The sequence below is a fragment of the Bactrocera dorsalis genome, unplaced genomic scaffold (genome assembly GCF_023373825.1).
Source record: "Bactrocera dorsalis isolate Fly_Bdor unplaced genomic scaffold, ASM2337382v1 BdCtg159, whole genome shotgun sequence".
In the NCBI taxonomy this organism is placed as follows: domain Eukaryota; kingdom Metazoa; phylum Arthropoda; class Insecta; order Diptera; family Tephritidae; genus Bactrocera; species Bactrocera dorsalis.
In genome coordinates this window covers 7,818-20,836 of record NW_026038210.1, presented here as the reverse complement: position 1 = coordinate 20,836, position 13,019 = coordinate 7,818, and the positions used below count along the sequence as shown (strand labels likewise).

The 13,019-nt window shown below is 33.7% G+C and overlaps 2 protein-coding genes and 1 long non-coding RNA gene across 4 annotated transcripts; 1 reads left to right on the top strand and 2 right to left on the bottom strand.

Moving 5' to 3' along the window:
- Positions 1 to 133: 133 nt before the first annotated feature.
- LOC105227283 (SAGA-associated factor 29) lies at positions 134 to 1,400 on the top strand. The gene is made up of 3 exons (XM_011206536.4): positions 134 to 354; positions 422 to 1,043; positions 1,100 to 1,400. Exons 1-3 carry the CDS (start codon positions 316 to 318, stop codon positions 1,312 to 1,314), a joined length of 876 nt encoding a protein of 291 aa, XP_011204838.1. The 5' UTR covers positions 134 to 315; the 3' UTR covers positions 1,315 to 1,400.
- On the bottom strand, positions 1,287 to 2,433 carry LOC105227284 (mRNA turnover protein 4 homolog). Of its 2 annotated transcripts, XM_049461906.1 has the most exons (4): positions 2,281 to 2,433; positions 1,953 to 2,200; positions 1,391 to 1,895; positions 1,287 to 1,303 (listed from the first exon to the last, which is right to left on the bottom strand). In XM_049461906.1, the coding sequence occupies exons 1-3, from the start codon at positions 2,306 to 2,308 to the stop codon at positions 1,398 to 1,400; spliced, it is 774 nt and encodes a 257-aa protein (XP_049317863.1). In that variant the 5' UTR covers positions 2,309 to 2,433; the 3' UTR covers positions 1,287 to 1,303; positions 1,391 to 1,397. The 2 variants fall into 2 exon arrangements, with proteins under 2 accessions (XP_049317863.1, XP_011204839.1); XM_011206537.4 differs by lacking the exon at positions 1,287 to 1,303 and having other exon boundaries at positions 1,333 to 1,895.
- A 1,837-nt stretch (positions 2,434 to 4,270) lies between these two features.
- LOC115066236 (uncharacterized) lies at positions 4,271 to 4,864 on the bottom strand. The gene is made up of 3 exons (XR_007423600.1): positions 4,731 to 4,864; positions 4,436 to 4,651; positions 4,271 to 4,363 (listed from the first exon to the last, which is right to left on the bottom strand). It is a non-coding gene; the product is annotated as an uncharacterized LOC115066236 (long non-coding RNA).
- Between the last annotated feature and the right edge of the window lie 8,155 nt (positions 4,865 to 13,019).

The following is a 13,019-nucleotide window of genomic DNA, read 5'->3' as shown; positions in this document are numbered from 1 at the left end:
TTTTCACAACTGACAAGCATTTAATTCATATGAAATTCAAAAAAGATTACACATTTAAATTTAAAAGGTTTGCAAAGTTAATATACAAAAAATACATAATTCATAATAAAAGTGTAAGCTCTTATATCATTTTGAGATAGTCATAATATATCGATAATATAATTACATCCTTGTTTGTTTACATTTATTACAAACTTGAAATTTTTTTTTTCCAATTGTGTATTATTAATCCGACTTTGATAATTTGAAAGTAGCGACCGAGGGAACGATTGCAACCTCTAAATAGGCAAAATATTTAATATAGAAAACTTAAAGATGCCACTAACTGCTGAAAATGCTGCTCTACAAATTCAGGTACATATGTATATACGATACCTCTTTTTATTAAATGTTCATAATAAACATTTACAATATCTTTAAGGACCGTTTAAAAGATTTGCAGCGACTCATTCATCAAATCGATGAGGAACGTAGGCGTTCTGAGGCCAATGTCAATAGTATACTTCGCGCACAACAATCAAATTTTCCACCACAAAAGTTGAAAACATTATTCAAAACGGGACTTCAAGATGCTTCTCATGAAGAAGCGACTATACGTGGTGCTTTAGAAAAAATACAAGAGATTCGGAATATTCGAAATGAACGTCGAGTTGCTGCCCGCAATGCTGGTAATAAGGAAGCCATACGTCGAGGAGCCCTTATGAAAATGGTTCAAATTTCTGCACAGACCTTGCCTCTATTTGTAAGCAAGCCGGGTGAAAAGGTGCCTCCTTTATGTGGCGCTACGCCAGCAGAAAGCAATTACATTGCAAAAGTTGGTGACAATGTAGCGGCTTTAGTAAAAGGTGTAGAAGATGATGAAAATTGGATTTTAGCAGAAGTTGTGCAATTCTTACACCGCCAAAATAAATATGATGTGATCGATATCGATGAAGAGCAAAAGGATCGTCATGTATTAAGTAAGCGTAAGATTATACCACTGCCGTTGATGAGAGCTAATCCAGAAACTGATGGCCATGCATTGTTTCCAAAAGACACAGTTGGTATGTCAAAACAAAAACTACATATATAAATATATTGATATATCTCCTATTTTTAGTCATGGCACTTTATCCGCAAACTACATGTTTTTACAAAGCTATTATACATCGTTTGCCGCAAACAGCCACAGAGGATTATTTGGTGCTATTTGAAGACTCATCTTGTACAAACGGATACGCTGATCCATTACCAGTAGCTCAACGGTATGTCATTGCTTACAAACCAACAAAGAAGAGTGGAGGTGGTGGAAGTGGAAGTGTTTCTTCAGCATAAGAAAATAAAAACAACGTATTTATATTCAGTAAATTTATCTTATAAAATAAAATCTAATAATTAAATCTATATTTACAATTAAACTACTCTTCATCATCATCTTCTTCATTGTCTGACTCATCTTGATCCATTTCTTCATCCTCTACATCGTCGCCTTGGCCACTGTCTGTTTTATCCTCGTCGTCATTAATATCATCTTCAACATGCAATTCAAAACCGCTTTCCTTAGTCCAAGAACATTTCATTGTTAATTGAAATTTGGCCATAGGTTTCGCAATTAGTTTTAATATTCTCGCTTGCTCTGGTGTCAACACTTTACCCTCTTCGCACACAGTGTAATCACTATACAACGTTACAACACCCTTTTGAAGCTTTGTTGGCATTCCCAGTGATCGTAAATGTGGTTCTATGGAATGTGTGAATTCCTCTAGCGGACCTGCCGGCAACACAACAGTTTCTGTTGCTTTAAAACCGCTACGAGCATATTCCACAGCCCAGTACTTTTTTGCCCACTCCAAGACTTCTTTCTTCGATTTTTCTGTGAATAGTAGACCAACTTGTCCAGTCAGCCGCTTAGAAAGCTAAATAATGATACCATTAGAGTAATTCATACAAAAAAAATATAAATAAATATTTACCTTATAAAGGTCTACTTCTATTTCCTCAGCTTTGGTGCGCCCTAAACCGATTTGCATTATGCGATTTTTACCAAAGAAAAATCGAGAGTTTGTTTTCCATTCTTGACGAAGATCCTTTAAAAGATTGTTACGCATATTCTGAACTTGAAAAACAAAAATATTTGGGTATTTTTCAACGCAGTGTCGTATATCTTCAATAATTTTTTGTTTCCATGCCAGCCCTTTCCGATCAGTCTTGGTCAACGAAACTGTTCAAGTAATACGCATAAACAAATGAGTTATTGGAAGCAAATTAAACGTTATTGAAATTTTATTAATATAAACATACTTTTCTTATCCCTTTTGGAGCGTGGCATTTTAAATTAGTTTATTTTTGGGAAACAAATAGGTGTATTTCTCGATTTACGCTAAAATTTACTGTGCGAAACAACACGTGCAGTATTTCAAATGGTTAAATATTATCGAAAAAAACATTTTACAATACAAAGTGTATATCGACACTGCGATACATTTTTAAAAAATATCAGAAAATTGAAATGTTATCGACACTCTGTGGTTTTATTCATTAATAGAAAAAGTCCATATCACCATAAAGTTTGCAGTTTATAAATAATATAAATACTTTTCTTTGAGTCCAATAATTAGTATTGCATCTTTAAACACAATTTTTGCTATTTCAAATGCTTAGAAATGTAAATAATAAATTAAAATAATTTTATGGAGTATGTAAATTCAGTATTATAATTGTAATAGATTGTATATATCAGGGAAACTTCTAATAGTGCTAGATATATGAAAAGTTCTTGCCAATACATATTGTTATATTTTATTTTTAATAATTATAAAACCATTGAAATATTATATATATAAATATTTGAATTTAAAGCAGTATAATAATATATTTATAATTGGAAGATATAAGTGTAGCATTAAATTTTGTTTTGCTGGAGTTCGCAACCCTGTTTTCCCATCCCTGTCTCAGATTTGTCATCGATTCGTCAACGCGTGGGAAAAGAAATCGGTTTGTCTGTCGCAATTGTGAAAATTGAAATAAATTTTAAATTAAATTGTTGGTGAATTTGCAAATCGAGTGGTAAGTATTAAATATGTTTATTGAATGCGTAATTAATTGTTATGAGACTTTGTTATCTGCCTTATAAATGTGTATAAAGTGTTTAGAGAATGTGAAAAGTGCGGTTGTGTAGGTAGAAAAAAATGAGCAGGTGGAACAGGCAGGTATAACATAAGTGTATGCCATAAATATACGAAAAGGTCATTAATATATTGGCCAAAAGAGTTAATTCAATTTACGTCGAAGTGCATTGTATCCATTAAGGAACTGAGCACTTTGTAGTCAAGTTGGTCATTGTTATGGAAGGTGGCACTATTCTCCATAGAGCATGGTTCAATTAAAAGTTGATTTTAACTGAGTCAACTTTACCGTTTTGCATCAAAAATTTTTACTAATGGATAATTGGAATTTGGCGGTGCAAATGGTTGTCCCGGCTGCGACGCAGCTAACTATGTAGTCATGATGACGTAATGCGCTAAATCAACTCGGTACAGAGTGGTCATGCCGCAATAATACTGCAGTGATAATTGGGAAGCAGGGTTGCATAGTATATCCTATGCCTCAGCAAGCAATCGTTCAAAATTCGACATATATCATTTTATATGTTTCTAGTTGTTAATATTAGTAAATAATACACCGCCACTTACTTTGAAAAGCCTCATTTATCATTATTTTTTTCGTTGATTTTATATCCATATGTAATGTATATGTTTATTAAAAGTTTTAAAATATGCATAGGTACTAATATATTGTGCTTGCGGTCTTTTCTACACAAGAACCTCTCATTTATCGGACCACTATATCATAGAGCTGCTGAACTATCAAAATCAAAGTTGTATTGAAAATTCTTTATTTTAAAGGTCAGTTTAGCTTCGGTGCATCCATATTCTTGAATAATTCTATTAAAAGATGAGATTGATTTTATATACATATATGAAGTTACTTTGCTACATGTTAATACATATGTACATTGTTGTTAAATACTATTTCCAAGCTTTACCAATTGAAGTATAATTACCAACAATTGAACGGCCTCTGTATCAAATGTACTTGTATAAGCGTTGTAGTCGATGTATCATCAGTTCGGTTGGGCGATGCATTATTCAGAAGGCGGATGAATAAGCCGGTTGCATATTTTATTTCAATCCCTTGTTGCCCCGCTTCAAAACAGTGTGGCTACTGCCACAATTACTCATATACATATTTATACGTATGCGTAAATTAGTATTTATGTATAAAAGTTATTGCACTTGTACATGTGTTTGCCAGTCAATGCAGCACGTGATCTGTTGATATTGCAGATGAAATTTTTCCAAATACTATACTATACCACACTGTACTATATACATATATCAACAAATATAAATCAATTTAATATAATTATTTTTGTAATTTGTATGAAAATAAGTACTAAATATTAAGTTTCTTTAATTATGGTGTCTCAATGTGGTTTTAAACTGCATTGACTTCATATTGTTATCGTTCACATCTCATTCACTTTGATAAGGGGCATTGTGATTTTAAGCAATTGTTGTTTTTTATTGTGTATACAAAGGGCATTTAAATATAGTATCTCAGAGTTGCCAACACTTTTGCAGAGCGACCTTGCTGTGAGCATGTGCTAGTCCTGGAATGAAAATGTAGAATTGAGAATATATTACATGCTCATAATTGTGGATGTTGTAGAAGCAAAAGAATCGCAATACCGCCAGTTGATTATGCATTTTATGGTTTGTGTATCTTTGTATAGTATTATTTGTACTTTCAATGTAATTTTATTTGCGAATTTCTTTATCGTTGCTTTGTTCGCTCCAAATGCGCTAGCAAATGAATATTACCGCGAATTTTTTCAGATAGCTGCGCTCTTTTTAGAGTGCATTGTAGGAGCACTAATGGAAAGAGCTTGATTAGGTGATGCGTAGAGATGCCACCTAACGTCTTATAGATTTTGAATTTTTTAATAAAATTTTTTGATAATTGTGTGATAGTCGTTTTGGTGAAATTTGTATCCATTTAAAATAGCAATTTTTATAGTAGTATAAAGCTTTCCGGAAATTGTTTTCGAGTACTCGTATAAAAATGCGGTGGCAGTCCTTAAACGGATATGAATTCGGTTCCGCTACGGTTAAGGAAACTAAAATGTGTACAGTTATAGCAGCATGCTTTTAGGGGCTGCATACTTCCTGGCTTCCTGAAATACATGTGTATTAAATATCTAGTGTAATTTTGATAAAATATATATTTTAGTTTAGTGGTAGTATTCTGACCACATTATTTTAGTGAAAGCTAGGTCAGAAACATCTGGCAATTCTACTGTACTGACTCAGTTCCGCTCCGCACACGCGCACTATGTTCTCTATTCTCGCGAGAAGCACAAGTTGAATAGTTTTCTTTTTGGCCGTAGCCTCAGCATAGTGGTTTCCATCGTCTGTATGTCGTTGTCGTCGCTTTCAGTCGTTCGTTCTCGTTGTCGTCGTTGTAGTCGTTGTCGTCATTTCAATTGAAGCAAAAGTAAGTAAAATATAATTTTTACCTACTTCATAATGCAAATAAAAATTAATGGAGAAAAGTGAAAAATAATAAAACGAAGTGATAAAACGTTGTATAATTAAAGGCATTTGGCATTTGTGTATAGAAGAAACGAACTTATTGAAATTTCTATTGTATGTATGTACAAAAATCTGTATATATATGTGCATGTATGTATATGGCTGAAAGTGACGAAAGGCATACTTTTAAATCATTAAGGATTTTACTTAACTAGTGGACTTTGCTGTGATGAACTATGTGTAAATATATGTCCATAATTCCAAACCTATGGCGTTAACTGCCTTTTTTTTACCTTTCGCGCTGTCATGGTTTTTCTAGTATAATAAATGTGGTGTGGTGTGGTGTGGCTACACATATGTATGTACGTTTAACACGATCGATAAAAATACTACGCAAAAAGTACTGACGACCGCGGCGGCGAGTAGAGCAACAGCAACAGCATGCAAAGTAAAAAAGCAACAACAATACCGCCTCACTGGCGGAACCCATAATAGTAGGCAACTTAAATAATAAGAGTGTGTATGTGTATGTGGATGTGTGCGTGTATATGTGAAATTCCTCGTTCGTTTGTTCACTCGTCGTTATCCACAATCCACCAAGTTGGGGGGCAACACACATTTGGCAATCAAGGCGGTGGCGACAGGCGACTAGCGGTTGGCTGTTGTTGTTGCTTGTGGTGGCCTGACTTGCGCTTGTAGTCGCTACCACATTTTCTTTACCTTACCAACTTGGATTCGCCTATCGAGTTAACCATGTTTGCAGACGGTTTGCCGTTTTTATACTACCATCTAATTACGGATAAAGAATGCCGACAATGTTTTTTTGTGTTGTGAGTCTTCAATGAAATGTTTCCAAGTACAACAACGGGTTGATATATATAATTATGATCCTAAACCCTAATACACATTAGGTACAAAATCGCTTCTACTCGTAATTTGCAAAGACTTTTGGATATAAATTATGTGTGTTCATACACACATATGCATTATGTATGGTATATGTCTATACGTTTGTATACTGCGGTAACTTGAAGCGTATACAAGTGAGTCAACAAAAAGTGACGCAGACGTCGACGCAAGCGTTGTCACGGTTGGAGTTTCTAAACAGTTTTTCCCTCCATTCCATATGACTGTCCAACAATATTTCTATCCAGTAGATAGATAATTTTTTATTATAAGATATCTTTTTCCATAATAACTTTTAATTAATATACTCTTTTGTATGTAGCCAAAGTATGTCCACTTTTTCTAATATTATCTATAGTGGCACGTACTATACCTTGTGTATTATGCCTGTGTTCATACATAGATACATACATTCATAATCTTCTTAACGCAAACAAACTTAAAAATTCGTTAATAAGTATGTGTAAATATTCATATCTACATGTACTACATACATTGAAATATGCGGCAAAATGCGTATGTGCAGAAGACCGTTCGCGAGCGGTTGTCGTTGTTCTTTGCCTTTGCTACCAAGTCGTTATTCGGTTATTTCTTGCACATAAGAATGCTATAGAAATTTATTGAGTTCTCCACCTCGTCGATGGGCTGAAGTCATTGCGTTGCCTCGTCGTCGCCGACGTTCTGATAAAATTTCATTGTATCCCCACATCTAATTTTTCGCTCAAACTATACATCCGCCCATTCATGCTCGTATTTAAGTACATATGTATATATATGTATGTATGTGTATGCATATATATATGTATATATGTACCAATGTATGTAGGTCTCTCTTCTCTGGCGTTGGTGGTGTTGGTGTTGGCACTACCTTTGTCGCCTCGTTCGCCATTGCTGCTGCTATTGCTATGCCGTTTGTGGTACGTGCTCGGTGCTACTCTCGTACTTGAATATATGAAATATATCAGTATTTCATGACTCTCGCTTAAATTTTATGTTGTTGTTGCTATTACTGTATAGCAGCGGTATCCCCTCAAGTAGACTTCACTGCACATGCCACCAGACCTGTATCCGTACTATTTGCTTCGGTTCTCATAATGACTAACGTTCTTGGCACTCTCGCTCTGCTGTTTTTCGTGCTCATCGTAGTAACTCGTTCCGACCGTGTATTTCTCATAGCAATGCTCCCCGCTTTTTGACATGTGATTTTCGAATTATGGTAAAAGTAATACAATCGTAGTTTTGTTGAATTTGTGTTTGAATATTTCATTTAGTTGCTTTTACTCTAAGCAGTTAATACTAACGTAAATAACTAATAATATAAGTAAATAATTCAGCATACGAAATGGTTTTTCGGTACACCTCAACCCTCCTGTTGCTCAGCAAACAGTCATTAAGATTTGCTTTTTGTGTAATTTCGTTAGCATTTCACTGCAGGCAATGTGCGACAATAGCTCATTGACTTTCCGCTCTGGCGCTCTCTGTGCCATCATTCAATGGTCGCACTTACTAAATTTATTATAAATATAGTATCTCAATTGATATAATGCGCATGGCTTTTTGCACTAGGGTGTAGTAGCGAGTTCACGTTATTTTAAATTTTATGTTTTCTTTCATTTTGATTTATTTTCTATATAATTTACTCGCCAAATGTTAGTTTAAATTGTCATTATTACGTTTAGCGAACGCAAAACACGAGGCGCATGTATCTCCCAATTTATTTGAATACCCATACATTTGGTTTTGGTGCTTGAGATATGCTCTCTTTTTCCTCAACTACTCACTTCCAATGATTTACTCATTTTTGCTTACGGAAAGTTACACATTTCTCGAAATTAGCGCTAGAATATGTTATTATGTATATCCAAGAAGTTAAAATCGGCGGATTGGTTCTTATGATATATTCGGTGTATTATAAGATCTTTTAGGGACTATCCTTTTGGTTTCCTAAGTTTCTTATTGATGTTGTTCTAAATTATGATTCGAAAATTCTCTTGGCTGGATAGCTACAACCGCTGTTAATGTTTTCAAATTTGCAACATATTTTCATTTTACGATTCGGCGATCCACAGCGTGACAGTGTAACCCACTTGAAACTATGACTGCAGTATTAACCAACTAAAAATTAATTCAGAATTTCTTTGAAAATTTTGCCTGCCATTCGCTACAAAACTGCACCTATTTTTGTGCTTGTTTTTTATTAATTTGATTTTCGCCGGTAGTTTTTCTTTGGCTAATCAAAGAGACAATTCAAAAATATTCTTTGTCGACACTTCACATTCTCTAAGCGCTAATTATTTTGTCTGCTATAGATTTTAGTCTTTTATACGAAAAGGTGAAAGAAGAAATGACGCAGAAAAGTAATGTGAAAACTATTCGTGTATGCTCTCACAATCATCTGTAGTTTCGTTTCTCCTTTTGTATTATTTCCTAAAGTTTAGAAGTGTATTTTTTCGATAGTCGTTTGTTTAAATATAACAATATGCATAACATTATATGTACATATGTATGTATATATGCGCAAGCATACATAAAAATGTACATACATATGTACATGTATGTTTTTCTTACATAGATCATTTCATTGCGGCTAGAAACCATTTATTTTTAGCTTTGCTGTCAGTATTTTATACTTTTGTTGTTCGCTCTTTTGTCCGTTTGTTTGTAATTTTTTTTTCTTAATTCTGTTCTAAACGCGTTCTTAACGAGATAGGAAATATTTGAATTATTTATTTGATTTTATTTGTCATTGAATCATGCTTTGGAACAATAATTCTCAGAAAACGCTTTCTCTTTACGCTTTTACTGTGCACTTGCAATCTGTTATCGTTCTTCTAAAATACTTACATCCATATTTACATATGAATTTTCGAGTGATTCAGTATAATTGGAAATTCCAGCTCTACATAAAAGCAGAAATTGGTCTAACTCTGGAGAACTGTGTATTTCTAAACTTTGTTTGCTTTCCACACAACAACGAAAAATGAAACAGCGTTCATATGATCTTGTCGAGTGCTCCATAACAGCAAAACATTTTTATTTAATACACGAGTCCGTCGTAATTAAAAAGTTACACTTACAACTTGATTACAGTTCGTATTTTCAGCGTTTCTTAGCTGAACATTTATAGTAAATTACTAAACAGAAGTAATATTGCAAATTTAATAAAGAATATTAAAAATTTACATTTTAACTAATTTTTATAAAAAAGGATAAATTTCCGCGAAAGAAATGAAATTCCAAAAAGTGACGGGAAATCAGCTGTTGGGTTTGCGTATTTATTATTACCGTTGATAGACTTACCATCCTCGTTAGTGAATTTTTATTTTCATAAAATTTTCTAAAGTGCCGGTGAAATGTCATCGAATTAGCTTCAGTGTAAATAACGTTAATATATTTAATCAACCTAACAATAATTTATTTAAAAAAAACTTAATAATTCTCATATATTGTGTTCTCTTAAAATGTTTCTAACTACTTAATAAACATGGTAAATCAATTTCTCATTGTGTGTCAACAAAAAAAAAAGAAATTAATTCACAACAAACAATAAACCAAATTGCTTATCAAATACATACAAATTATGTAAAAGTAATATATCATTATATATAGCATTGTCTACATATTCGATCTTGACTTTGAAAAACGTAATATATACACTTTTATATCCTCCCTACTGATTGACATAAATAAATATGTACGCTCATAAAGAAGGGAAGGTGGCGTCAATTAGGAATTCTAAGTGGTTGAAATAGTTGACTGCTTAATTCTGGTTCTACTATATACATACATATATGTATATAAAGAAAACATACACATATATGTAGTGTAGAGTTAAATATGTATGCATTTACTTCCTGGACACTAATTGCTCGACAATAAGTTGCAAATTAGCGCACAAAATGACGATTTCCTCCATACTCGCCTCTCAGTTATTGTTCGATTTTCCTTTCCATGTTTATGCACATAAATGATGTTTGCATATAACTTTTAATTTGCATTTTTTCTTTTGCGTTCTATTTGTTTGGGAATTATTGCAGTGACGCAAGCATATACGTAATTACTTCTTGTCCTCCAAATATACTGTGGCACAGTCACCTTGTGTTTACCCAGCAATTCTCATAGTTTTTATGTACTCATGTACCTTAGTTATCATATGTGTACATATATATATTTATATAAATAAATAAATATATTGTTATATGAGTTGACATATCAACTGATCAAATTTGACTCGGACTAGTCCATTTGAACTGCGCGCGCAAACAGCACAGATGAAAAAAATCATAGATTAGTACAACTTTTTGTAAAGTTTGATCTCCATGTAGTATGCCAATTAGTGTGTGCTTAACAGTTATTTGTTTACGACGCGAAAAGTTTGGGTAGCGATTTTTACATTAAAAAACATTGAACAACAAGTTTGCCTGACATTGTGTGTTTGCAATGGCATCACGGTTACGGAATTGTTGAAAATGTTGCAGAAGTGCTTTTGTGTTTTGAGGAATCTCCTTTAACACGAACACAAGTATTTGGCTGTCACAAAGCTTTCAGTGAAGGTTGTGAAGTCATTGAAAACTTGCCTTAATCTATGCTATCCTCATTAACAGAGGTGTGACTAGTGCTTCTATCTCTAAGGAAAAAACGAAAATTCTTGATATGAAATAGATAGCAGAGAACATCAACATGTCTTGTGGATCGACTCAATACATTTTGGTTACTGTTTCGGTTACGAAAAGTTTAAATACTACACTTGTACCAAAAGACCTTAATCGTCGGGTAGAGGTCGCAAAAGAGATAAGAGATACTTAACACACTGAGGACCCTATAATCATCAAATCGTTAATTACTGGTGACGAAACTTGTATTTATGAATACGTCGTCGAAATGTCGAAATTGTCCAACAATCTAGTGAATGACGTTCCATAAAAAAATAAAGGAACGAAAATTTCCTGAAGGCACTGAAGGCTATCCCCACTGAGGCTTATAACAAGTGTATGGAAAATTGAATTAAGCTTGGGATGCTTATATTCCCTCAAAAGGAGCCGGCTGAAGGCATTAATAAAGCTTCGTAAAAAATACATAAATTTTTTGTCAGTCCGGTTTAAATTTGATCAAGTTGTATATTATACCATGCCATGTTAATTAGCTTATGCGTATAAATAGCAATCGTCAATTAATTTATTATGTAATAGTCATTTAGTATGCTCGCCGTAATGATTACTTAATTAATTGTCAAGTGTATTTACTTTCACCAATGTGACCAGTGCAGCTGTCGTTGCATCACTTATGTTATCAATAACAGCTTTTACCTCTTTTACTCATTTGGTTGGTAATATTATTTATTAACATCGAAGTAATGTCTTTAATTTCTGCAAAGTGCATCTAAGTGCTTTGCGCAAAGTGTGTCTTTGTATTGGCTAAAAGGTTCGTTCATTTCTCTAGCATTGGCTACCTCGCTTTTACCTTACCCATGGTATGTACTTGCATTGTACAGAAGGCAGCTCAATACTTGTTTGCGAGGTGTTTAATTAATTCACTCTCGTTTGGTTGTCATAATGAGAAAATTCGTTTTTCTGTAACTGAAAAGAAATGACTTTGTACGGACTGAAAACTTTGTAGTTTGTTGACTCGTAGTCCGAAATTGATTTGTATCAAACTCTAGAGCAAACTATACTTCATAATATTCAGGTTTTGAAAAAATACGGTTGGATGTTGTAGTGGAAGAGAACAAACTGTGAATGATGATATAAAGGAATTTTCTCATTGGAAGGTTCGAAGCATGGTTGAAGTATCTTAACCTTTAATTACTGCCGTGTCTAATGAATATCTTGTTGTTGTAGCGACAGAAAACATTCGCCAAAGAATTTTGACCGACCTGGTTCGAATAGATTCCGGGTCCGTTCCAATCTCGTTGACACGTAGACTGTCATTGGCACGGACGATACATAGATATGCTGGAATTTTGTGCTAAAATGAATCTGCAATGCCGTACCTTCTAATTTGTGCTAAAATAAATCCTACCAATAACGACATTTCCTGAAATCTGTGCTCAAAAGGGCACGGCCACGACGAATCAGCAGCTTTTATAGGTGTCAATAGCCAAAATCCTTTAAATATATTTATATTTTACCTTGATTTTGACACGTACGCCTTGTAAATGCTTTCATAAGCGAAATCTTTAACAGTTTTATCTATTATTGAAGTTCATTTTATGGCAGTGAAGTGAAGATGATTCAATATTTCATTGCTGCATAAATTTTCAATGTCGTTTATGGAAATCACGTAAACGCCTCAAAAGCCTATTCAAAGCTAAATTCACCATATGACCAGCATACTCAACAACAGCTTGGGAAAGAGAAGACGGCGTCAACCTGTCTAACGATTGGCCTATTGAATATTTATCCACCCCTACGTGGATGAAAGTGCTGGAAAAGGATGTTGTGGTATCCTTCAATGTGCCATGCATATTTATGAGTCGAACGTGTAGGCGCTTAACTATTGTATTACTCATTTATGAGATTTCTATATGTATTTATAAGATTT